Raw genomic sequence first — 26,997 nt, 5'->3', positions numbered from 1 at the left:
AAACAAAAGTTTAGGGCAATAGTGTGGTGTCTGACTAACTGTCCCAATGCCACTGTGAAATGCTATGGTTCCAGTATTCAATGGGAGAGACTCAAAGCACCCATGATAGAAGAAAGACTAAGTAATGAGTAGAAAAGAAGGGGAAAGGACATTCACTGCATCCACACTGGACGATTCAGAAAGATAATAAGGCTTCAATTCATTTTTTTTTCAATGCACAATGATGCTAACCTCAAAACTAAAGTAATAAGTATCTGAGGATACATGGATTTCTTTACCTTATTCCTTCCATCATTGAATATTGTTTGCTTATTTCTTGCTGGTTCTTTTTGTAGGTCAACGCAATCATCATAGAAGTCTTCCAAATTCAGATTCAACTTTAAAACACCTCCCTGCTGTACAAAGTGAAGATTAGTGAGAGCCTGGGCCAGTAAAGTTGGCAGTCATTCAGCAAATGTATCCAACAAAAGGCTGGCGTACTCCCATGAAATGATTTATACAGTTATTTCCAGGTCTCATTCCTCTTTGATAAAAGTTCACTGCCAATAAAAATTGGCTGTTCAAAGGTCCAGCAGGAAGAAAGTTCTTGCTATAATAGGGGAATACCAGATACTTTACCTGCCTCCCGAGAAACCTGTATACAGGTTAAGAAGCAATAGTTAGAACTGGACATGGAACCATAGATTGGTTCCAAATTGGGAAAGGAGTATGTCAAGGCTGTATATTGTCACCCTGTTTATTTAACTTATATGCAGAGTACATCATGAGGAATATCTGGCTGGATGAATCACAGCTGGAATCAAGATGGCCAGGAGAAATATCAACAACCTCAGATATGCAGATGATACCACCTTTATGGCAGAAAGTGAAGAGGAACTAAAGAACCTCTTGATGAAAGTGAAAGAGGAGAGTGAAAAAGTTGGCTTAAAACTCAACATTCATAAAACTACGATCATGGCATCCGGTCCCATCACTTCATGGCAAATAGACAGGGAAACAATGGAAACAGTGACAGACTTTATTTTCTTGGACTTCAGAATCACTGTGGACAGTGACTATAGCCATGAAATTAAAAGACACTTGCTCCTTGGAAGAAAAGCTATTACCAACCTAGACAGCATATTAAAAAGCAGAGACATCATTTTGCCGACAAAGGTCCATATAGTCAAAGCTACGATTTTTCCAGTAGTCATGTATGGATGTAAGAGTTGGACTATAAAGAAGGCTCAGCACCAAAAAATTGATGCTTTTGAACTGTGGTGCTGGAGAAGACTCCTGATAGTCCCTTGAACTACAAGGAGATGAAACCAGTAAATCTTAAAAGAAATCAACCCTGAACATTCATTGGAAGGACTGATGCTGAAGCTGAAGCACCAATACTTTGGCCACCTGATGTGAAGAGCCGATTCACTGGAAAAGACCCTGATGCGGGGAGAGATTGAGGGCAAGAGGAGAAGGGGTGGCAGAGGATGAGATGGTTGGATGGCATCACTGACTCAATGGACATGAGTTTGCGCAAACTCCAGGAGATAGTGAAGGACAGGGAATCCTGGTGTGCTGTAGTTCACAGAGTTAAAAAGAGAGGGATGTGACTTAGCTACTGAACAAGAATATGGCAACAGAAGCTACTCTATACCACCTGGAACATGGGCATTAAATAGGCCTTAAAGAAGCAGGCATACTTCTCAAAGTGTAAATGTTGTATCAACTCAAAGCATTTGGGCAGACATTTACTGGGGAGATTCAGCTCTTACCTCCAACTCTAAAACTTACACCGGTTTATGTTATTTGATAAATTACTCTGCTTTAGTATATACTCTATACCTAATTCCAAAGTGGAATGCAAATTAGTACAACCACTATGGAGAGCAGTATGGAGGGTTCTTAAAAAACTAAAAATAGAAATATCAATTGATCCAGCAATCCCACTCCTGGGCATATAACCAAAGAAAACCATAATTCAAAAAGATACATGCACCCCAACATTCATTACAGAACTATTTACAGTAGCCAAGACATGGAAGCAACCTAAATGGCCCCTGACAAATGAATGAATAAATAAGATGTGGTACATATACGCAGTGGAATGTTAGCCACAAAAAGAATGAAATAATGCCATTTGCAGCAACATGGATGGACCTAGAGATCATCATACTAAGTAAAGTAAACCAGACAAAGACAAATATCATATGATATCATTTATATATGGAATATGAAAAAAATTATACAAATGAACTTATTTACAAAGCAGAAAGAGGTTTACAAACACGCAAAGAACACGTATGGTTACCGAAGAAGAAAGCGTAGTGGGGGCTATAGATTAGAAGGTTGGGATTAGCATATATACATTACTATACATAAAATCAATAGCTAACAAGGACCTGCCATACAGCACAGGGAACTATACTCAATATTTTGTAACAACCTATAAGGAAAAAGAATCTGAAAAGGAATACATATGTGTGTGTGTGTGTGTGTGTGTGTGTGTGTGTGTGTGTGTATCTGAATCACTGTGCCACCTGAAAATAACATGATATTGTAAATCAACTATACTTTAATAAAAAATATAATAAAGTGACAGTTGTGGAAGGAGTATTAGATTTTGAATTATAACTAAGGTTCTACTCCAGATCCACCACTACTAAATGTGAGTCCTCAAATAAAGCATTTTTACCCTCTCTGATTTTTAAAACAAAGAAAACAACATCTACCTTATTACCATCACAAGGTTATTTGGAAAACACTGAGGTAATATTTATGAAGATCCTCTGTAAATATAAAAATTCTATACAAAGAGAAAGAATTATTATCACTATTTTAACCTTGACAGGGATTTCCAGGCCTGCTTTTTTAATGAACTCCTGCAAAAGAGAGCCATAGAGTCATCCTTAACAACAAAACCCAGACATTTATGCTCTCATAGAAACATCTGTAAAGTGTTAGCATCCTTTGACAGGGTTTTGTTTAGGCTGTAACTCCTAAGGGCAATGCTGATGCCTGTTTCTCTTGCCATAGAGGCCCTTCCTCATTTCTATATCCACCCAAATCAAACTTTTTTGAGCTACTGAATTTTTTTTTTCTGTACCAATCCTTTGGGTGTTTACTATAAATGCCAAAACCTTTATGGAAAACCTGTTTTAGGCAAAACATATTGTTAAATGTTGTGTGGGATGCTGAACTGAACAGGGTTTCCTCATGTATAATCTAGGAGTGTGGGTGGATGATCATAGTAGATATATGTGATGATTATGGTAGGAAGGAACACTGGTGCTACAGCGGATCAGAGACGGAGTGACACAGCTAAGAAAGGATAATTGTGGAGGAGGTGATATTTGCATTTGGCCTTGAGAGAACCATTTAGACAAGAGAGATGGAAGGTCGTGTATGTGTGAAGTACAGTAGTCTGCTTTTATGTGTGGAAGATACATTCCAAGACCCACAGTGGATGCCTGAAACTGCAGAAAATACTATGTATATGTTACTACACTTTTTTCCAGTACATACATATCCATGATAAAGTTTAATTTATAAATCACGTAGGGTATGTGATTAATAACAGTGATAATAAAATACAAAAAGTATAGCAATATATTATAATAAAAGTTATGTGAATATGGTCTCTCATAATTTAAAACATAAAAAATATTTACTTTGGGAGTTTTTCATTTAATATTTTCTGATTGAGGTTGACTTCAGGTACCCAAAACTGAGGAAAGCAGAACTGTGGATATGAGGGGCGACTGTAAAATTTAGAAGCAGACCTGGCAGTGTGGGGCAGGAGGCCAGAACCAACCATGAGTGGAGAAACACAATGGTTTGGAAAGACAATCAGTTCCACAATGCTGGAAATCCTTGAGTCTGACCTTCATTTGATAAGCAGAGAAGAGTCTGTAGGGAGGTGTTTTGAATTTAAAAATGACACAAGCAGTATCATCTAGCAGGAGTTAATAAGTATGGGGCTTCTGACTAGCAAAAGAGAATCCAGTGGAAGGTTGGGAGTGAGAAAGAGAGGGTACCATTCTGACTCCGGGGGTGTGGGAGGAAGGGGGAAAGTGCAACGAGGCAGAGAGTGGAAACAGCTTTCAGGAAGAATAGCATGAAGCAGAAAAGCTGGAAAGGGGTATCTCTTTAAGAGAGCATATTTTTTTAAGTGGAGCTCACTTGGAGATGTGCAATATAAATGGGAGAGATGCTGCAGATGGCAGCAAAGAGTGAAAAAGGGCAATGATTTTTTGGGCTGCGTTTCAAAAGTCAGGAGAAGTGACACATCCTCAGGGTTGGGGTAAAGGTGAGGAGGAAATGAAAAATGTTGAAAAAGAGTATAAAATGTAAGATGCATTCATATATTACTTGTGGCATTATAATTGCAAAACATTTATGGAAAGCAAAGAATTTTTGTGTAGGTAATAATACAAAAGAAAGAAAAAAGTTTCATGTACAAAGATGTTCACTATAGTATTATTTAAAATGGTAAAAATGGAAAAATGTAGATTCTCAACCAAAGGAAAAAAAACAATTTGATTGGATGCCCACTGAATTAAAAGCTTAGCAAACTATTTTGAAGAGAATGTTACTCAAATATCTGACATGGAAATTCATACAGAAAAAAATACTTGCTGAAAATAAATATAAGTCTGCTCCAAGCTGCAAGAGCACCATTGTGTCTCCATACCAACAGAAATCACAACAATAATCATGGGTGTCTTCACATTCAGTATTTAGGGCTATCCTGTGATTAGTTTCCTCTGTTTCCTGCATTTTATGGATCAGGAACTGGAGACTCAGGGTCATTAAGAAATATACCCTTAATAGATTAAATCCCCATTCACAAATACAATAATTTAGAGAGTTGGTATTCCTAGGCGGCTGTGTTTTACCCTAGAGTCTGTACTCTTAATTACCTTACCACTGTTTCAATCCTAAACAACTCATTCTTTCATTCAGTTATGAAAAGAACACTAATGAAATCAGTTTGGAAATGACAGAGACAAAAAATACATATGTGTGTATACATACATAGGTATGTACGCATGTATATACATACATTTCTCTATTTTAACTGGATTTTACCTAGACAAATCATAAACATATTTATTTTTACCATCAATTTTATTATTCCATGAAAGATGCTAATGATTACTTTAATATTTCCACAAAGCTAAATGTTCAATGACTATAATACCTGAAGATTAGCTTTATTTTCTCTGGGGCCACAGTTTGGAAGAGAATAAAATAACTTATGTTCATTATTTATGAATGAAAACATAGGATACTGACTGAGCAACTGAACAACTATTATAGACTTTGATTTTAATGGCACACATTTATCCATTAGGATATGATCCATGAAAATGTAAACAAGACACCTTAATTGTGCTTAACCTTCATTCTCAGCAACATTTTTCTCTACAGTGATGGGAAAGAAACAGAATTAACTATTAAAAACAACCAAGTAATTATGTTAGAAAGTTGTGAAACAAATATGCACATAATGTCTCTTGAGAATTTGCATTAGAACATCTTTGCACTAGAAGACACTTGATCCACACATTTTAATTTTTATCTTTTAAACATACATATTCTGGTAAGAAGAAATTACCTTCAGCTTTTCTTCAAGCTCTGTGAGAAAGCTACATAATTCAGTGATAGATTCAAGAACTTCTTTGTGTTTGGCCACTATTTTTTCAGCATATTTCTGCCCTTCTTCAAAACCTGGGGATAAGAAGGGTTAAAATCATTTTTAAAGATCAAATACTTAGCAGAAAAAAATTCCAGGCATTAATTTTTCCCAGTGTCTGACACTGGGCCTATAGATAGTAAGCACTTCCTAAATACTTGTTGAGTAGACAAAAGCATCATTGGAAAAACCAAGTATTCTAGAAAAATGGTTACATTTGCTGTACCATGTCCCTCTTATGTAACCTAAATAGTGTTGTTATATTAATATTCATAAAGCTCCACTCTAACCTCTTTTCTCCTTTTCAAAACATTCAGTTGTTCTTCACTACTTAGAAAGTATACAGTCAAGGCCCTCTGTGATATGGTTTTGACCTGCCTCTCTCAAAAATATATCTCCCTAATTCCCTCACATATTTAATATCTGACCAAACTGAACAAGCAACTTTTCTCTCAAAATCCCCACAACCACTGACTATTCTTTCCTGTATGGGGAAAGAATACCCATACCCCTGTCTCTGTTGGGACAAATCCTACTCACTCTTCAAGGTGTACCTCCAATGTCAAGATCTTTGTGGAAATATTCTTCATCTTTCCCAACTGGATTTTCCTCTCCCTATTGGAGTAATAATACAAGTATCTATTGTGTAGTGAGTGCATCTTATTTGTCTGTGGCTGGGTACTTCTGGAGAAGGAAATGGCAACCCACTCCAATATTCTTGCCTAGAGAATCCCATGGACAAAGGAGCCTGGTAGGCTACCGTCCATGGGGTCGCAAAGAGTCGGACATGACTGAGCAGCTAACACAACACACACAGGTACTTTATATGCATTAGTTAACAAAATCTTCCTCTAGAAGGTTCTACTGCGTTGTCCAAATGAGGAATCCCAGCCTCAGAAGAGACTCTTCAGGTGACCTAGACAATAATTGAAAGAGCAGAGATTTAAACTTGGACTACTGGACTCCACAGCTCAGACTAAAAAGTATTATACATTGTTATGGACTGAATTGTGTCCCACCTAAAATTCATATATTGAAAACTCAACCTCCAGTATCTCAGAATGTAAGATTATTTGGAGATGAGGTCTTTAAAGGGAGATTAAGTTTTAAAAGGGGCTACTAGGGCGGGGTGCCAATTCATTATGATTGGTGTCCTTAAGAGAAGATCAGAGAACCTGGGTTGCTTGGGCACAGAGGGATGCCTATATGAAGAGGGAACAAGAGAAGAGAAGCCTTGGTAAAAACCAACTCATTGAGCCCCTTGATCTTAGACTTCCAGCCTCTAGAACTTTGAAGAAATTAATTTTTGTGATTTAAGCTACCCAGTATACAGTATTCTTTTATGGCAGCTTTAGAAAACACACATTTTAGACCTTTCTTACTGCATTTACCATATTGTGACTTCTAGTCACAGACTGTGGATTCCTGAATGGTGGAAATAGGTTGTATAGGTCTTTATATCAATCACAGCTCCATAATATCACCTAATGGCAGAAAGTGAAGAGGAACTAGAGAACCTCTTGATAAAGGTGAAAGAGGAGAGTGAAAAAGCTGGCTTAAAACTCAACATTCAAAAAACTAAGATCATGGCATCCAGTCACATTGCTTCATGGTAAATTGATGGGAAAAAATGGAAACAGTGGCAAACTTTATTTTCTTGAGCTCCAAAATCACTGCAGACAGTGACTGTAGCCTTGAAATTAAAAGACACTTGCTCCTTAGAAGAAAAGCTGTGACAAACCTAGACAGCATATCAAAAAGCAGAGACATCACTTTGCTGACAAGGTTTGTATAGTCAAAGCTATGGTTTTTTCAATAGTCGTACGGATATGAGAGTTGGACCATAAAGAAGGCTGAGCATTAAAGAATTGAAGCTTTTGAACTGTGGTGCTAGAGAAGACTCTTGAGAGTTCATTGGACAGAAAGGAGATAAAACCAGTCAATCCTAAATGAAATCAACCCTGAATATTCATTGGAAGGACTGTTGCTGAAGCTGAAGCTCCAATACTTTGGCTACCTGATGCGAAGAACCAACTCACTGGAAAAGACCCTGATGCTGAGAAAGACTGAGGGAAGGAGGAGAAGTGGGTGACAGAGGATGAGATGGTTGGATGGCATCACTGACTCAATAGACATGAGTCTGAGGAAACTCAAGGAGATAGTGAATGACAGGGAAGCTTGGTGTGCCGCAGTCCACAGGGTTGCAAAGAGTCAGACATGGCTTAGCGACTGAACAAAGTACATAATAAGTACTCAAAAAAATTTTTGACATAAATTTATTTGTATTAAATTCTAGGTTCAATAATGATGCAAGATGATATACTATTCCTAAAGTATTTTACCTTATGCAAATTCTAAAAATGCATAGCTTCCAAACTGAACAGATGAAAACTCAATGCTGTTCATCTATTCATACAGTGATTCATTTAGTCATCAAATAATTGTTAAGCACTTAGTATGTACCATGAAGCAGTGAATTAACAGGCAAAATCCCTTTTCTCAAGGAGCTTATACTACGGTCACGAGAGCCAGACAACCACATAAAACCATCTAATATGTTAGTTGGTGATAAGGTCAGGAATACAAACAAGGCGGAAAGTGGGATTTTGCAAGACAGGAGGATAATCACAACTTCTATAGGATCTTTGTGCTGAACTTCAATAGGCACTTAAACCTAGTGATAAAATATATTTCTCTTACCCTCAAGGAGCTTATGCTCAGTTGAGAAGACTGAGAAATGAAAAGGTAATTATGCTGCAGTGTAATAAATATAATTACTGAAGAAAACATAAACTGCTTCATGGGAGTGGAGTGCCTCCAAAATTTTTTAGTACACTTATACAGTAGGAATGAAACATAACATTAGTTTTCTTTAATTTTTCAATTCATGTTTTATTATTTTTATGTATTTACCATTTCCTTTGGAAAATCATTAATAATTCATTCTCATTAATTTAGTATTAGCTAATGCAACAGATAGTGTTTGAGAAAATTTTTATGGCTATCCATGGAGAGTGAGTGTTTCATGTAACAAGAGAGACCATCCATCTGGCAGCAGCTGTGGGCAGCCAAATGAAGCACTGTTGCTCCATCTTTCGGGGCCAGGTTTGCGCTGTCACTAGGAATTACTCTTGTTAATTACCTTGTAGGTAACAGTGTCAAGGAATTCATGAAATTACTCTTGCACCCTCAAGGACTGTCACCCTCAAATGGGCATTTTAAATGGGGGCCTTCTTCACATGGAAAGGCTTTTCAGACCAACAGTCATGGAGAAGAGGAAAGCACAATCCGTGAGATGATGATTTGAATTCTCCCATTTATTCCACAGGGCTTCCCAGGTGGCTCAGTGGTAAAGAATCTGCCTGCAATGCAGGAGACACCAGGCACATGGGTTTGATCCCTGCATCGGGAATATATCCTGCAGGAGGAAATGGCGACCCACTCCAGTATTTTCGCCTGGAGAATCCCATGGGCAGAGGAGCCTGGTGGGCTACAGTTCATAGGTTTGCAAAGAGTCAGACACGACTGAGCACACATGTACTATTTATCTTCAAATGAGAGGAAGATGAGGGGAAGACCTTCCAGCTCTTAGTTATATGCACAAACCTTAATCCTCATAGAAACATGAGAGCTGTAGACCTCAGTCTTCGCTTTCTACCTATTTCAAGGACTGTGGGAGTTGTGTATGGTTTTGAGGACTCACTCTAATAGAAATTAGCTTTCATTTTTGCCTACATAAGCTGAGTGCTATTCTGGTTTTAATGCGGAAGAAAGGGAAGAGAGAAGGAGGGCTTACAAATGGTCATTAAAAATCCACATGCTTTCATCTCCTGCACCCAGGAGTTCCTTCCTCTATTCCCTATTATTCACTTTTGCTCTTATCTTGAACCTTTTCCCAGAATAGGCTGGCACAGTGAGAACCCTGAGGGTTTGCCACGCTCTGCTGTCTGCTAGGTCCACTAGAAACGTGTTCAGTGGTGAATCAATGGGTATCTTAAAAGAGACGTCACCATATAAGCGCTGAGCGAGGTCACTGATCTCCTGAATCCTTTCTTCTTGCTGAGGCACTGCGGGTGTGATAAACTTTTTGAACTGCTGGTGGAGGATCTCCACTGCTGCCTTGGTCTTGCACTCTGCGGAATACTTTCCCACTCTCACAACTGTGGCACTCGCATCTTCATACCAAAAGTGGCACTAAATAAAAATGGGAGAAAGCACAGAGTAAAGAGACACCATCCTCCCAAATTTCTTCATTTTGCCCACTGAAGTAATTAATGTGAACTCTTTTTAAGTCCTAAGAAAGGAAATATCACAACATGATCATATACTTTTGCACTTGGAAATTAGTATATGTGTTGCCGAAGTGAGCACTGCACTTGGAAATTAGAGTCAGATAAGAAAGTAGAAGTATGGAAATCAATTTGATTTTTCTGCTTTCTTAGATTTGCCTGAAATATAATTCCTAAGAGAAAAGTTGCAGACTTACAAGAACAGGCATTCTAAAAAAAGCATTTGGCACGAAAGAGAATGCAAATATCAGCTAAACATAAGAAAAAGCTGAAACACACAAAATCCAGCCTATTTAATTGAAATCATTAACAATATATGGATAAAGTTTTGCCCAAATAACACTCCAACAAATAAATTCTTTTAGGAATAAGATTTAGTCTGTAGATGAAGGAAATATCATTTGAAGAATAGCATTTGACCTTTTCTTGATAGAAAATAGTCATATTTTCAAAGCATAGTGGAGAATTGAGACAGTTTCTCACTAAAAATAAATAACTGTGATGAAAGAAATGTGTCTGACCAAGGCCAGAAGCACTTACGCTGAGTGAGAAATAGAAACACATGACTCTGTTAGGAGTTGGCTTTAAATAAGTGCCATAGAAGTACAGCAAACCTATACATCAGATATGGAAGAATGATCATTTCAATCCTCCTAATGTGGTGTTAAATCTAAAAGCTCTATTATTGCATTAGTGGGAAAGAGAGAGGTTTTGTAACTTAGAATTATGGGCTACAAAAAATGCTCAGGAACTTCAAGTGTAGAGTTTCTTCACTATGAAGTGTGCAAATAATGACTTTAACTTGCCAATTTCATATAATTTATGTATACTTTGCCATTTATCCTCTTGATAAAAATGAAATAATACCAAGAAGAATTTTTATACTTGAAAAATCCAATTATCAACTGTCTCTCTAAACATTCTCAAATTCTGTGAAATAAGTCATTATTGATTATTTTAGCGGATATCCAACAGTGAATATAATTAACTTCATGATGATTAAACATCTTGAGTTGACGAGGTTATGGAGAAATGAGAATTTCTCCTATGTTTCTGGTAAGAAGAGTTAAATTAGTAAAATCTTTCCAAAGAGCAATTGGACAATACAATCAAAACCATGTAACATGTATCCCTTTGGTACAGCAGTTCTGCATTAGGAAATTATCCTAAGGATATAATCATGAAAAGGAGCATGATATATGAATTTAATGACAATAATAGCTAATGCAGTGTTGTTCTAAGCAAGAGAAGTTAAAAAAAAATTATAATACAGATAACATGACAACAAGAAGAGAATACCTCTTCTATCAACTCCTGGAGATGCTCAGTCAGGTCCAAATTCTTCCTGTAATCTGTTACAACTTTGTCAAATTCATCCACATGCTTCTGCAAATCCCTCATGGCTTCCAAAAGGATATTCTCTTTATTATTTGGATAATTTAAGAAAGAAGTTTTATTCTCAACTTTTTCCATTTTCCTTTTCAAAGCCTGGGCAAAAAAAAAAAAATTTTTAATGACAATCAGTTTTTATTTACTCAGCTAGTTAGTAATTAAATATTGAGGGGAAAACTTTGAAAAACTTTTATAGCTTCCTTCACTTAATATGTTAAAATAATAATTATTAAAACACATTTTGGCAAGAATAGGTTTCCTTTCAGATAGTTTATTGATTCAGCATTCAGCAAATATAGAGAAAATTTACTCTACAGCAGGATCTATTCAATAGTTTGAGAATGCTATGATTTTTTTAAAAAGGACAAAGACCATAAAATCAAATATTTTATTGCACTCAGCTCACTGTCTCCCGAGAAAGCAATCAAATTAGCCCGCATAAGCAATAATCAGGAAAGGTATTAGGGCCTGCAGGAGCAGTGGAAGAAGCTGCTGATATAGGTGAGTGCAAGGAAAGAAAAAGGGGTGTATAAGAGGTGTGTGTGTGTGTGTGTGTGTGTGTGTGTGTAGTGGGGAGAATGGGAGCAATGAGGCTGGATAGGTTTGACAGAGATCATTCTGGAGATGCTTCAAGAGATAAATCAATAAATTATATATTTTACATGAAGCACCCAATTGTTATAAAAACTAAAAACTATCTTTTCAGTTCTAATGGTATAAAAAAGCCTAAGAGTTAGGCATTTAGAATTGAAACGCCAAATAATTTTGCAATAATCATAGCATACACACACACACACACATACAAGTATATTCTCATTACCTGTAGTTTTTCAGCATACATATCCACTTGTTGAATTTGATATTTGAGAGCTTTTAGATTTCGAGCTTTTTCATTTTTCTTAGTGTAATTAAACTTCAAATTGTTGAATTTCTTTTTTATTTCTTTGAATGATTCTTTGAGCTACAGTTCAATAAAAAGAAACCGGTGATTTCCTTAAAATGAGAACACTGATATTCATTTGCAATAAATCAAGATGTCTATACTTCAAAATCTTTATAATCTTTGAAATGTATCCAGAGTGATTTTCAATAGAAAGCAAGTCTGCTAAGTGAATATATAATGTGAATTTAAACATATTCTCCAAGTATGCTGCTGCTAAGTCACTTCAGTCGTGTCTGACTCTGTGCCACCTCATAGATGGCAGCCCACCAGGCTCCCCCATCCCTGGGAGTCTCCAGGCAAGAACACTGGAGTGGGTTGCCATTTCCTTCTCCAATGCATGAAAGTGAAAAGTGAAAGTGAAGTTGCTTAGTCGTGTCCAACTCTTCCCGACCCCATGGACTGCAGCCTACCAGGCTCCTCTGTCCATGGGATTTTCCAGGCAAGAGTACTGGAGTGGGTTGCCAAGCCTTCTCCAGGTATAGGTAATTATAAATTGTTCTTAGTATTTTTTGACTTGTAATTTATAATTAGGATTACAGTTATAGAACATCCTTTGGCCTCCAAACAAGAATAATTTTGTGATAGATTTTTAACAACTCTAGTTTTCTTATTTGTATTTATTTGACATTATTTTACAACTCATTCTATTCTCTCTGTGCTAATATTTGTCTCAGATCCTTCCATATTCCACTGCTCTTACAGTTATCATGATAAACTTATTAAGTCTCCCAGGAGCAGTTCATGTTGCAGAGGTCAATGGCGTGTTAACATTTAGCCCAATGAGGACATTCAGTTCAGTTCAGTTCAGTCACTCAGTTGTGTCCGACTCTTTGCGACCCCATGAATCGCATTAATGAGGTAGAAAAGGAGACCCAGTATGAGAGTCAGTAGGAAAAGGGCTGTATTTGTTCAAATCCAATTAAAAATTATTTTTCACGGACAGTTCCCAGAAGGGATTTACTTCTTAGATATAAATCATTAACTTCAAGAGGGCCTTCAAAAATAGGATGTAAAGTGACAGTTGTTGCCCATGGTGGCAATGCTAACTTGTGCATAAACAGAGTATGTGGCTGTACACTGAAAACAGGGCATAGATGATGACTTTCTTAAAAACAAACAGTTCAGCTTTATCAGTGAAGCAAAATTCTAAGCAGTCCAGTTCAATTAACCACACGGCTTTCTGTGCCCTTCTCCAGATTCAAGAAGGATAAACATATTGACAGGCAGCTCACTCTATAATGTCAGCAAAGAGAAGTACAGAGAAAATATAAAGCATCTCAGATTATATGGGAGCATTTAACAGCCAAGAATGAACAATGTCATGGGTGATAAATTTGAGCTATGACAAGAAGTCAGGAAAACATTAAAATTCTTTTCAATGACAGCAAGTAAATTATTTGGGAGGGAATAAAGGTTGTGCACATGCTGGATTGTAGGCTTAAAATGCAGAAAAACTATCTGCTCGAGAAAATGCTCATTTTCTCAATTCTTATTTCAAATTCTGCATATTATAAAGACAAAACTCTGATCTTTAACACTTTCTGAAAACAACAATCAATAAAGCCCTAATTGTATACATGGAAATTATTATATTGATTCAATTTTTGCATTTGCTATACTTATACTTCTATACTATACCTATACTACACTATATACTGTGCTGTTTATATGACAAGTGAAATTGTTGAGCAGTAGCTTTAAATTACAAGCACAGAGACCACATAAAATATTCCAGTTGATAAATTAGTAATATTATAGAGAAGTGGAACTATAACTTCAAAATTTGAAAATTATTCCTCTATTATAACTCAGAAAAAATATTTAAAAGATAATATTCAGTTGGTATGTTTACAAAATAAACAATTCATATTTAACTTTTTTGACAGTGGATGTGTTAAAATGTGTATGTTTGATATTAGTGGGAAAGCACAAATGAGGACAATTTTATGAGGTTAAGATATGAAGAGATAGTAGTACAACAATGTGAATGCCCTAAAATCACTTATATGTACTCCTAAAATGGTTAAGATGGTAAACTTTATGTTATGTGTCATTCACTACAGTTAAAAATACAATTTTTATTTTTAATAACAATAAATAAAGTAAAAATGAAAGGGAAAATATGTACAGTCACTAACATGTATGCACTACATGTATACACTAACATTTATTGGAAAACAAAGATTTATATTCTTTTTTACCCCTTACTGTACCATAACATATATTATAGACTTTAGTCTGGACAAAGGAAGAGGGACTCTGTCATCAACCTGATAACCACTGAGTTATGCCCACTTGTTTAAATGGGAAAAAAAATCAACATCTATTTGAAAACTACGTGATAAATGAAGAAAGGCTGAGCCTTAACCTTTTAATTCTAAGTGATGATATTTAAAGACTACTTTGGATTAAGAAATTTGAGGCTGATAAATGATAAGTGCAATTTTATTTCTGTTTGCCTCAGAATATATGCACTTTCACTGAAGATGATTTATATGGCCAAAGAATGTTCATGGTGCTGTGGGTATGTGAGATGGGATCATTTCTGACATATGATCTCCTTTGACAAACTTGCTGGCACTTTTCTCTTTTGGTCCCACTGGAAATCCATTTAAATCCTGAACCTTTCCCAGCTCAAATTCAAGACTATTGCAGATACAAGTTGAAGGCAGCAAGCATAAATTACCTTCAGCAACCAGATTTTCAGAAAAAAATCTAGCCATGTCTAATTTTCTTACCTGTGCATTTCTAATATGAAAACTTCCCATCTAATACCCATATAACTTGTTTATATGTATTTTTTTTAAAAAAACTGAGTGCCAAAAAAAAAAAAAAAACCCAAAAACTGAGTGCCATGGTTGCTCAGCTACGGTATCATTGTTCATGCATGCAGCTGTTTAAAACTTTAGTTAGCTCATCAACAATGGGGAATGGTGGAGATGGCCAAGACAACTGCTCAACCAGGGCACAGAAAGAAGGAAAAACACCCAAAGTTTGGGGCAAGGAAAAGTTTACCATATTCAAAATCTTTAAATGTTGTTATAATTTGTATTGACAAAATTTCTGAAAGTCTTAAGAAAATCAAGGGAAAGATACTTTTTAAAATGCACAGTGTGATTTTCCTATCTTTCCACTTGTCCAGCTCCTCCATAGTTGCTGTGGAACATAGCTGTAATTAGAAAAAAAATCATTAAGACTTAAAACTGCAGTTCTTTTGAAACTAACATAATGAGCATCTTCACCAAATTTCCCAGGGAGCAGTAAACCTCTCTCAGGGTTAGACATAAACAAAACTTCTTAAGGAAGAAGCAAAAGGGAACAAAATGGACAACAAAGAGGCTGGCCTGCTATTTTAGTCTTGACGAAGCTGACTGAGGCAACTTTGGCACAAGGATGCGTTATTTGTGAGTCTGTTGTTGGCAAGGCCAATTTACATGGGGGACATGGGACATTTTAATACTAAGACAACGTCTTTAAAACAAAAGCCTTTCATTAGAACTATGGCACCTGATTGGCCAGAAGCAAAAATACAAAACAAGTAGTCCATTTCTCTTAATGTCCATTTCATGAGCTTTATTTCTTGCCCACCATTTTGCCTACTCCAGAAAAAAAAAAGTTTTCTGATGATCATTTTCAGTAACAGAAAGAAGGCTATAATGTTATAACTCCCCAGGGATGCTTCATTTGAAATGAAGTGGCCCCAAACTCCTAATTTAACCTGAGTGACTTACTATAATTAATGGTAACTTTAGCTTTAGTTCTGGAGAGATTTCAGGACCAGACTTTCTTGGCCTCCTCCTGTTCAGCAACCACATGACTGTCTTCCTGCACTTACGACAAGTCTTGTAGAAGCAGAAAGTGGGGCAGTTTGGAAGGAGAAGACAATTGCTCCATTTTAAATTGCAGGTGGCAGCACATCTCAGTAATAGCTATTCATCCACTCTGCAAGTTTTGTGTGTTCACAATATATTTACATTTTATTTTCTGAACATGATAGCCATGATTTGACAATTTCAGTTTTTTATCTTCTACAGTAAGAAGAGTAATTTTGCAGCTATTAAACACCAAACTTCCAACAGATTTTAACCCAACGGAATGGACAGTTCAGAACAATTATAGTCTTTTCTATCCTCTTATAAATACCAACTAAATGGACTCACACTGGGGCCTAGTGATGAGCAGTTGTGATTGTGAAGTCCCTTGGGCTTTAAATTGCCCTAAACTATTAGTTTCCTAAGGACTGTGGTGTTCTATGTCTTGGGAGACAGTGGTCACATAATAATATTTGTTGAATGATGATAATTTAGTTTTTCCTTAAAATGATAAATTAATACCATCAATTTTAAAAATAGTAATTAACTGCACTATACCATAGTGCTGCCTCATCTATGCCCTCTTTTTCTGCTTCCTTTCCTGACAATTGGTGACTGTCCATAGTCATTTGTCAAAAGCAAAAACCACACAATGTCAGAGGGTTTCCCTGGTGGCTCAGTGGTAAACAACCCGCCTGCCAATGCAGGAGATGCGGGTTTGATGCCTGGTTCAGGAAGATCCCCTGGAGAAGGAAACAGCACCCCACTCTAGTATTCTTGCCTGGAAAATCCCATGGACAGAAAACTCTGGTGGGCTACAGTCCATGGGGTCACATAGAGTCCAACATGACTTAGCAACTAAACAACAATATAAGGAAAGGAGAACGTCAAGGCTGTATACTGTCACCCTGCTTATTTAACTTATATGCAGAGTTCAGTTCAGTTCAGTTGCTCAGTCGTGTCCGACTCTTTGTGACCACATGAACCACAGCACGCCAGGCCTCCCTGTCAATCACCAGCTCCCAGAGTTTACCCAAACTCATGTCCATTGAGTCAGTGATGCCATCTAACCATCTCATCCTCTGTCATCCCCTTCTCCTCCTGCCTTCAATCTTTCCCAACACCAGGGTCTTTTCAAATGAGTCAGCTCTTCGCATCAGGTGGCCAAAGTATTGGAGTTTCAGCTTCCACATCAGTCCTTCCAATGAATATTCAGGACTGATTTCCTTTAGGATGGACTGGTTGGCTCTCCTTGCAGTCAAAGGGAGTCGTCTCAAGAGTCTTCTTCAACACCACAGTTCAAAAGCATCAATTCTTCTACACTCAGCTTTCTTTATAGTCCAACTCTCACATCCATACATGACTATTGGAAAAACCATAGCCTTGACTAGATGGAACTTTGTTGACAAAGTAATGTCTCTGCTTTTTAATATACTGTCTAGGTTGGTCATAACTTTCCTTCCAAGGAGTAAGCATCTTTTAATGTCATGGTTGCAAGCACCATCTGCAGTGACTTTGGAGCCCAAAAAATAAAGTCAGCCACTGTTGTTTCCCCATCTATTTCCCATGAAGTGATGGGACCATGAAGATCATGGGACCATGATCTTCATTTTCTGAATGTTGAGCTTTAAGCCAACGTTTTCACTCTACTCTTTCCCTTTCATCGAGAGGCTCTTTAGTTCTTCACTTTCTGCCATAAGAGTGGTGTCATCTGCATATCTGAGTTTATTGATATTCCTCCCGGCAATCTTGATTCCAGCTTGTGCTTCCTCCAGCCCAGCATTTCTCATGATGTACTCTGCATATAAGTTAAATAAGCAGGGTGACGACATACAGCCTTGATGTACTCCTTTTCCTATTTGGAAATGTCTGTTGTTCCATGTCCAGTTCTAACTGTTGCTTCCTGACCTTTCTCAAGAGGCAGGTCAGGCAGGTTAGGTGTATGCAGAATAAATCATGAGAAACGTTGGGCTGGATGAAGCACAAGTTGGAATCAAGATTGTCGGAAGAAATATCAATAACCTCAGATATGCAGATGACAACATCCTTATGGCAGAAAGAAAAGAAGAACTAAAGAGCCTCTTGATGCAAATGAAAGAGGAGAGTGAAAAAGTTGGCTTAAAGCTCAACATTCAGAAAACTAAGATCATGGCATCCGGTCCCATCACTTCATGAGAAATAGATGGGGAAACAGTGGAAACAGTGGCTGACTTTATTTTTGGAGGCTCCAAAATCACTGCAGATGGTGACTGCAGCCATGAAATTAAAAGATGCTTACTCCTTGGAAGGAAAGTTATGACCAACCTAGACAGCATATTGAAAACCAGAGACATTACTTTGCCAACAAAGTTCCATCTAGTCAAGGCTATGGTTTTACCAGTAGTCATATATGGATGTGAGAGTTGGACTATAAAGAAAGCTGAGTGTAGAAGAATTGATGCTTTTGAACTGTGGTGTTGGAGAAGACTCTTGAGAAGACTCCCTTGGACTGCAAGGAGAGCCAACCAGTCCATCCTAAAGGAAATCAGTCCTGAATATTCATTGGAAGGACTGATGTGGAAGCTGAAACTCCAATACTTTGGCCACCTGATGCGAAGAGCTGACTTATTTGAAAAGACCCTGGTGTTGGGAAAGATTGAAGGCAGGAGGAGAAGGGGATGACAGTGAATGAGATGGTTGTATGGCATCACTGACTCAATGGACATGAGGTTGGGTAAACTCTGGGAGCTGGTGATGGACAGGGAGGCCTGGCATGCTGTAGTCCATGGGGTTGCAAAGAGTTGGACACAACTGAGCGACTGAACTGAATTGAGTGTTATTCCTTGTGTATGTATCTATGGCAGCAGCATTCCTGTATTCTAACTTATTGCTGCTAATCTGCCTTATCTCCTTGGAACTAAATGACAGAAGAATAAAAGAATCTGTGTAACTGGAACAAGAAACTATGACATATGGAATACATACAAACATACATACATACATATTAATATGTGTGTGTGTGTGTGTGTGTGTGTATGTATGTATGTATTCAATCTTTCCATTTCTTTCCTGATGGGTAACATGTTGGTACACTGTAGAAATTTCAGGCTGAAGTAACATAATTACATGAAAACTTCTGTTTGCAAAATTTACTTTGAGAAAATGAATACCAACCCAATTCTGTCATTACTATTCTTCTCTGCAAGGTAATTGTTTGTGACCCATAATGAGACTCCAGTGACAAATTCCATTAACATAATGTAAACATAAAGGAAATTTTTTGGTCAGGTTGCAAGAAGAAAACACGTTCAATATTAACTTATTAAATTTCTAAAGAAGTGTAAAGAATAAGGAACTGATGATGTTCTGTCATGTAATAAGGCAAAGAACATCTATAATGCTTTGTGTATTAACAACTTATTTATACTGCCAGGCAAGAAAATGTATAGTGAGATTTAACATTCATGCATACAAATATATCTTTGTGTGAAATAAGTGGAAAAAGCCTCCACAAAATCTGGCAGTCTGAAGGCTGTGTTTTTAGTAGACAGTTCAAAGTCAGTGAACCTTCAAGAAGCACTTTAAATGCATTGGAAGCAAAATATTGAGTTTCAAAATAAACTTAAAAAATCAAATGCTCGGTCTACTTCTCTGAAGGGGTACCTGACTATATTTTTCATGTAAAAAAATTATTGTAATATATTGATTTTAATTTTATGTAATTTTAAGCACTTGTACCAAATACTACTACTAATAATAATAAAAAATTTTAAGAATCATATATTATTACTGCTCAGAGTCTGGTTCTGACATTCACAATACAGACTGGGCCACACATATCTTTATTTTACCAATTAATATTCCTAATAGGCACCACAAAACCCAGGTTGTGCAGTCTTTGTGGTGCTGCAAACACTATAAAGTGCCTCATTTCAGCAGCTGAGGAAAGTTTCTTGCTACAGGTTACTAATGAAGAAGTGGTCAACCACAGAGTCTTCAAAAAATAAGAAATCCTGTACCATCTGAAAGCAGTTTTTGTTGGTGCCTTTACTTTAAAAAGCACTCTTTAATATTAAAGGGAAATAGATGAATTCTTAGAAAAGTATAACCTTCAAAAACTGGACCAGGAAGAAATAGAAAATCTTAACAGACCCATCACAAGCATGGAAATAGAAACTGTAATAAAAAATCTTCCAACAAGCAAAAGCCCAGAACGAGATGGCTTCACAGGTGAATTCTACCAAAAATTTAGAGAAGAGCTAACACCTATCCTACTCAAACTCTTCCAGAAAATTGCAGAGGAAGGTAAACTCCCAAACTCATTCTATGAGGCCACTATCACCCTAATACTAAAACCAAACAAGGAATTCACACAAAAAAGAAAACTACAAGCCAATATCACTGATGAACGTAGATGCAAAAATCCTCAACAAAATTCTAGCAAACAGAAGCCAACAACATATTAAAATGATCATACATCATGACCAAGTGGGCTTTATCCCAGGGATGCAAGCATTCTTCAATATTCAGAAATCAATCTAGGTGATACACCATATTAACATATTGAAAGATAAAAACCAAATGATTATCTCCATAGGTGCAGGCCTTTGAAAAATTCAACACCCGTTTATAATGAAAACTCTCCGGAAAGCAGGCATAGAAGGAACATACCTCAACATAATAAAAGCCATATATGATAAACCCACAGCAAACACTATCCTCAAGTGCAAAAAATTGAAAGCATTTCCCCTAAAGTCAGGAACAAGACAAGAGTGCCCACTCTCACTACTATTCAACATAGTTTTGGAAGTTTTAGCCACAGCAATCAGAGAAGAAAATTAAAGAAAAGGAATCCAGATTGGAAAAGAAGAAGTAAAACTCTCACTGTTTGCATATAAAATGATCCTCTATATAGAAAACCCTAAAGACACCACCAGAAAACTACTAGGGCTAATCAGTGAATATAGTAAAGTTGCAGGATATAAAATTAATACACAGAAATCCCTTGTATCCCTACACACTAACAATGAGAAAACAAAAAGAGAAATTAAGGAAACAATCCCATTCACCATTGCAACAAAAAGAATAAAATACTTAGGAATAAACTTACCTAAAGAAACAAAAGACCTATATATAGAAAACAATAAAACACTGATGAAAGAAATCAAAGAGGACACAAACGGATAAATATACTGTGTTCATGGATTGGAAGAATCAATACAGTGAAAATGAGTATACTACCCAAAGCAATCTATAGATTCAATGCAATCCCTATCAAGCTACCAATGGTATTTTTCAAAGAACTAGGACAAATAACTTCACAATTTGTATGGAAACACAAAAAACCCTCGAATAGCCAAAGCAACCTTAAGAAAGAAGAATGGAACTGGAGGAATCAATCTGTCTGACTTCAGACTATACTACAAAGCTACAGTCATCAAGACAGTATGGTACTGGCACAAGACAGAAATATAGATCAAGGGAACAAAATAGAAAGCCAAGAGATAAATCCACACACCTATGGACACCTTATCTTTGACAAATGAGACAAAAATACACAATGGAGAAAAGATAATCTTTTTAACAAGTGGTGCTGGGAAAATTGGTCAACTCGTAAAAGAATGAAATTAGAACACTTTCTAACATCATACACAAAAATAAACTCAAAATGGATTAAAGATCTAAATTTAAGACCAGAAACTGTAAAACTCCTAGAGGAAAACATAGGCAGAACACTCTCTGACATAAATCAAAGCAAGATCCCCTATGACCCACCTCCCAGAGTTAATGGAAATAAAAGCAAAAATAAATGGGACCTAATTAAACTTAAAAACTTTTGCACAGTGAAGGAAACTAAAACCAAGGTGAAAAGACAGATTTCAGAGTGGGAGAAAATAATAGCAAATGAAGCAACTGACAAAGAATTAATCTCAAAAATATACAAGCAGCTCATGCAGCTCAATACCAGAAAAATAAATGACTCAATCAAAAAATGGGCCAAAGAACTAATTTCTTCAAAAAAGACATATAGATGGCTAATAAACACATGAAAAGATGATCAACATCACTCTTTATCAGAGATATACAAATCAAAACCACAATGAGGTACCATCTCACACCAGTCAGAATGGCTGCTATCAAAAAGTCTACGAACAATAAATGCTGGAGAGGGTGTGGAGAAAAGGGAGCCCTCTGACACTGTTGGTGGGAATGCAAACTAGTATAGCCGCTGTGGAGAACAGTGTGGAGATTTCTTAAAAAGCTGGGAATGGAACTGCCATATGACCCAGTGATCCCACTGCTGGGCATACACACCAAGGAAACCAGAATTGAAAGAGACACATGTACCCCAGTGTTCATCGCAGCACTGTTTATAATAGCCAGGACATGGAAGCAATCTAGATGTCCATCAGCAGATGAATGGATAAGAAAGCTGTGGTAAATATACACAATGGACTATTACTCAGCTATTAAAAAGAATGCATTTGAGTCAGTTCTAATGAGGTGGATAAAACTGGAGCCTATTATACAGAGTGAAGTAAGTCAGAAAGAAAAACACCAATACAGTATATTAACGTATATATATGGAATCTAGAAAGATGGTAATGATGACCCTATATACAAGACAGCAAAAGAGACACAGATATAAGAACAGACTTTTGGACTCTGTGGGAGAAGGCTAGGGTGGGATGATTTGAGAGAATAGCACTGAAACATGTATATTACCATATGTGAATAGATGACCAGTCCAGGTTCGATAAATGAAGCAGGGCACTCAGAACTGGTACTCTGGGACAACCCAGAGGGATGGGATGGGGAGGGAGGTGGCAGCAGGGTTCTGGATGGGGGGACACGTGTACATCCATGACTGATTCATATCAATGTATGGCAAAAACCACCACAACATTGTAAAGTAATAGCCTCCAATTAAGATAAATTAATTAATCAATAAAGAAATAATCACAGAGGTTGGATTAAAATATTCTCATCTCAAAGTTGTATCTGTCTTATAACAAACTTTTATATAAATATTTTAATATATTAATATTTGCTGGATAAGAACCAACTGCATAGCACTGGGAACTCTCCTTAACACTCTTTAATGACCTATAGTGTAACATAATCTAAAAAAGAGTAGATATATGTATATGTGTAACTGATTCAGCTAGTCAAGTAGAAGCTAACACAACATTGTAAATCAACTATACTTCAATAAAAATTAATTTTAAAAAGATTAGAGGGAAATGATCTCTGATAAAATAAAAACTTCATTTAGTACAGCTTCATAAAATAATTATAAATTTAGTACTGTTTGTAAAGGAATAACATCAAATCAGCCAGAGAGATAAATACATCATGTTTTGAATTAGGTTTTGTGAGTAGACAGATTAAAATTCTATTTTAAATATAAAGTTTGTTAAAATAAATGCTTTTGTAGTCAATAGAGAAAAAGAGAAAAGAAAGGAAACAGGCCAAAACTTTTAAGATCCTTTAAACATGAAACTGTAACTAGTGTCAAGCATGAGTTGGATGTGAAGCAGAAGCAAATGAGAAGAATCACTCTCTTAATATTTAAGATCATGTTGAAGGGATATCTGATTCCTAAATCAAACCCACACGTATCTGGTTTCTCGTTCTTGTTCTGGTACAGACAATCCCAGGCGTCCCTGCTATGACTGGAAGGGCCATCTGTCTTCCCAGCCTGCTGGCTTCCAGCACAGGGTCATGACGAGGCAGCCTGTAAATAGAACCACTGTGGGAAGAGCCTGAACCACTATGGGGAGACCCTGGTCCACAAAGGCCACGGCGCTTCAGGAAGAGGGATGCTGAGCTGTAGGCAGCCAGGAATAACCTTTAGCTTGCTCTCTTCTGCTTTCAATAAAATAGGGCTGAACATCACAGTAAAGATAGAGTTTCAGCAAGAAAAGTTAAAAAAAAATTTTTTTTTTCTTTTTAAGGAAGAGGAGGAAGATGTAAGTGAAGAAAGAATACAATTTTGGGAGAAGGTAGTAAAAAAATTATTTCCATGACTCTGAATCTAAATTTTACGTCCTTGGGGAGAATCAAGGTTGTTTTCTTAACTAGATCTCGCTGAAGTGTTGCTAACTGCAGGACATGACCTGGAAGAAACCATTCTACATAGAGGACAGGCTACACGAGGTGTTTAACTCCGAGCAAATAAAGAGTCTCTGGCCCACGGTGGCTCCTGGAACACATACTTGGAAGCAGAAACTCCACAGTCCTGTGGCACATTGCTCCACGGAAAATCTGGTGATGCTAGTATCCCTCCTGCTGAATGGGATCCAAGCGCCCTCTCCTGCTCTCTCCCCCTCTTACTTTCCTTCCAGTCCTGCTCCTTCCTTGCACTTGCCTTTGGCCATAAAGGGCTTGACGACCACCCAGGTTGACTCATACTTCAGTCTATGCTCTAATGTTGATAATAGTTGATACTCACTGGGCTGAAATTGTGTAACTTGGGCATAAGCAGAACAATCAAGAAATTTTACTACTTCATTCCCGCTCCACTCACTTTCCTTGTGGGCTTGAGATTAATGGACCTAATGTCTTGCTTTAAAAAGAGATAAGTCTAGAATTATGGTACCTCTGTCCTGCTGTCAGTTCCAGTAAGGAACCAGGGCCCATGCTATCCTTTATTTTTCTCCTAAAACAAGTAAACCTTTGTATGGAAAGTTTAACTAGGGGAGGGTGGTGCTGTAGTTCAGTGTGTGTCTTAGGGGGGGAGGTGGGTAGAATTGAGAGAGAGCAGGTGGAATTAAGGACATGTATTGAGAGAGTAGCATGGAAACTTATAATACCATATGTAAAACAGATAGGCAATGGGACTTTGCTGAATAACTCAGGGAACTCAAACAGGGGCTTTGTGACAATCTAGAAAGGTGGGGTGGGGAGGGATACGGGAAGGAGGTTCAGGAGGGAGGGGACATGGGTGTACCTATGACTGATTCTTGTTGATGTATGACCAAAAACCACAAAATTCTGTAAAGCTAATATCCTTCAATTAAAAAAAATAAAGTGGCAAACAATAAAAAAACAATATAAAAATGAAGATAACTTTCACCTGTTATTTCTTTTTCTCTAGGAGTTGCTTTGCCAGAGAAGCCACTTGGTTTGAGTAAATATGAAAGAAGCCACTTGACTTTAGTGATAATACTTGGTAACCTCTGAGGCAGCAAGCTTGCTACCCTGACCCTTCATCATGAGTCAGTGGAACTTAAATAGCCTCTCAGCAGGCTGGAGCTGGCTGTACGGGGAAGGTGTCACCCTTCTGCCCTGATGAGCTATAGCCACTCAAGCAAAACTACTGCTATAAGGGTTTGGGGTGGGTGGGGAGGAGCAAGCAAAAAACCATAGTACTACATTCCAGGTTCTGTACACTGACAACATACTGACTTCAACAGTTTGGGGAGTTTAAAATATACTCTGTGCTCAACCTTTCTGAGCCATGGGGCCACTGTTTGGTAGATTAAAAGGTCAAGGGTAAAAAGAAAGTCTCCTGATTTACTGTGTGTGTATGTGTGTGCGTGTGTGTGTGTGTGTGTGTGTGTGCGTGCATGTTCCCACCTCACTTATCTCATCCCTTGTAATGCAGAACTCCAGGCTGCGGGTCAGGGCCCGCTCATGGTCCTCGGCCTGGGCACGCCAGGTCAGACAGTCCCCTTCAAGCATGTCCAGCTGTTGCTGCAGGTTCTTTGCAGAAATGTTCGAGCAGTTCTGAAAATGAAAGAGAAGTGAAAATGATGAAAGGAATGGGCAAAATGGCAATGAGAACAACACGCTATTTACCTGCATTGTGAAACTCATAAGTGACAATAAAGAAAATAAGCTCCTGTTTATTTTACCTTAAACTTCTTTGATTTCAGAAGGATTTCAGAAGAAAGCCAGACAGCAACATCCAAAGTTGTGAAAGACAAACTCTTACATTTTTAGTCTCGAAACATTCAGTTTTGAAGAGTTGCTCATCATATCCAATGCCTCAGAGACACCATTCAATGTAAGGTATAATTTTTACTTCAAAAGGCATAAAATATGCATTAGAAACATTTGGCTTCTACACTGTAATTTTCTTGTCAACTTGAGGTTAGCCTCAGGTTCATTATGCAAGCGCTCCCATCTCTACTCAGTGCAGGGGGCTCCAGAAGCCAAAGCCAGACGTGAATTGGAGAACAATTAACACTATTTGTGCAAAGTGAGATGTCTTCCTTGCCCTTTTCTTTTAAAAATAAATCTACTAATGAAAGAAAACTCTTTAAAAAGAAAGCTCCTTCTTGGGAAAAAGAGTATTAACAGCGACAGAAATTTTGTATTTCTTTCAGATTAAAAAAAGAACTTTAGATTTACTGAATTCCATATAGTTTGGGAGATCAAACCAGTCAATCCGAAAGGAAGTCAACCCTGAATATTCATTGGATGGACTGATGCTGAAGCTGAAGCTTCAACACTTTTGCCACCTCATGTGAAGAGTCGACTCATTGGAAAATACCCTGATTCTGGGAAAGACTGAAGGCAGGAGGAGAAGGCAATGACAGAGGACAAGATTTACTGGATGGCATCACCGACTCAATGCTCATGAGTTTGAGCAAAGTCCAGGAGACAGTGAAGGACAGGGAAGCCTGGAGTGTTGTAGTCCATGGAGTCACAAAGAATCGGAGATGACTGAGCGACTGGACAACAACAATATAGTTTAGTAGATATCTTAAATGAACTTTGAAATAAAATTAGCCATTATGATTTTTATTAATGTTATACATATTGGATAGAATTAATGTAATCTTTTCTTCCCTCAAATCCTCAAATTAAGAATTTGAAGAAGGAGTTTTTGTTTTTGTTTTATTTTTATATCGGAACCCAATGTGTTATTTAGGAAAATTTAATCTGGAATTATTT

At 37.2% G+C, this 26,997-nt stretch overlaps 1 protein-coding gene across 6 annotated transcripts in view; it reads right to left on the bottom strand.

Moving 5' to 3' along the window:
* Window positions 1-26,997, bottom strand: part of CCDC141 (coiled-coil domain containing 141) — a 219,691-nt gene that overhangs the window by 17,741 nt on the left and 174,953 nt on the right. For 4 of the 6 annotated variants that reach the window (XM_070475945.1, XM_070475947.1, XM_020903873.2 and 1 more), the window contains 6 exons: window positions 25,675-25,824; window positions 12,179-12,319; window positions 11,266-11,454; window positions 9,688-9,871; window positions 5,600-5,712; window positions 279-395 (listed from right to left, as the gene is read on the bottom strand). In XM_070475945.1, coding sequence (XP_070332046.1) covers window positions 279-395; window positions 5,600-5,712; window positions 9,688-9,871; window positions 11,266-11,454; window positions 12,179-12,319; window positions 25,675-25,824 — 894 coding nt within the window. The remainder of the gene's footprint in view (window positions 1-278; window positions 396-5,599; window positions 5,713-9,687; window positions 9,872-11,265; window positions 11,455-12,178; window positions 12,320-25,674; window positions 25,825-26,997) is intronic. The other 2 variants (XM_070475943.1, XM_070475944.1) reach the window with 2 other exon arrangements.

The sequence above is a fragment of the Odocoileus virginianus genome, chromosome 13, assembly GCF_023699985.2.
Source record: "Odocoileus virginianus isolate 20LAN1187 ecotype Illinois chromosome 13, Ovbor_1.2, whole genome shotgun sequence".
In the NCBI taxonomy this organism is placed as follows: Eukaryota; Metazoa; Chordata; class Mammalia; order Artiodactyla; family Cervidae; genus Odocoileus; species Odocoileus virginianus.
The sequence above is the reverse complement of the archived record's forward strand: the minus strand, read 5'-3'. Positions and strand labels throughout refer to the sequence as shown.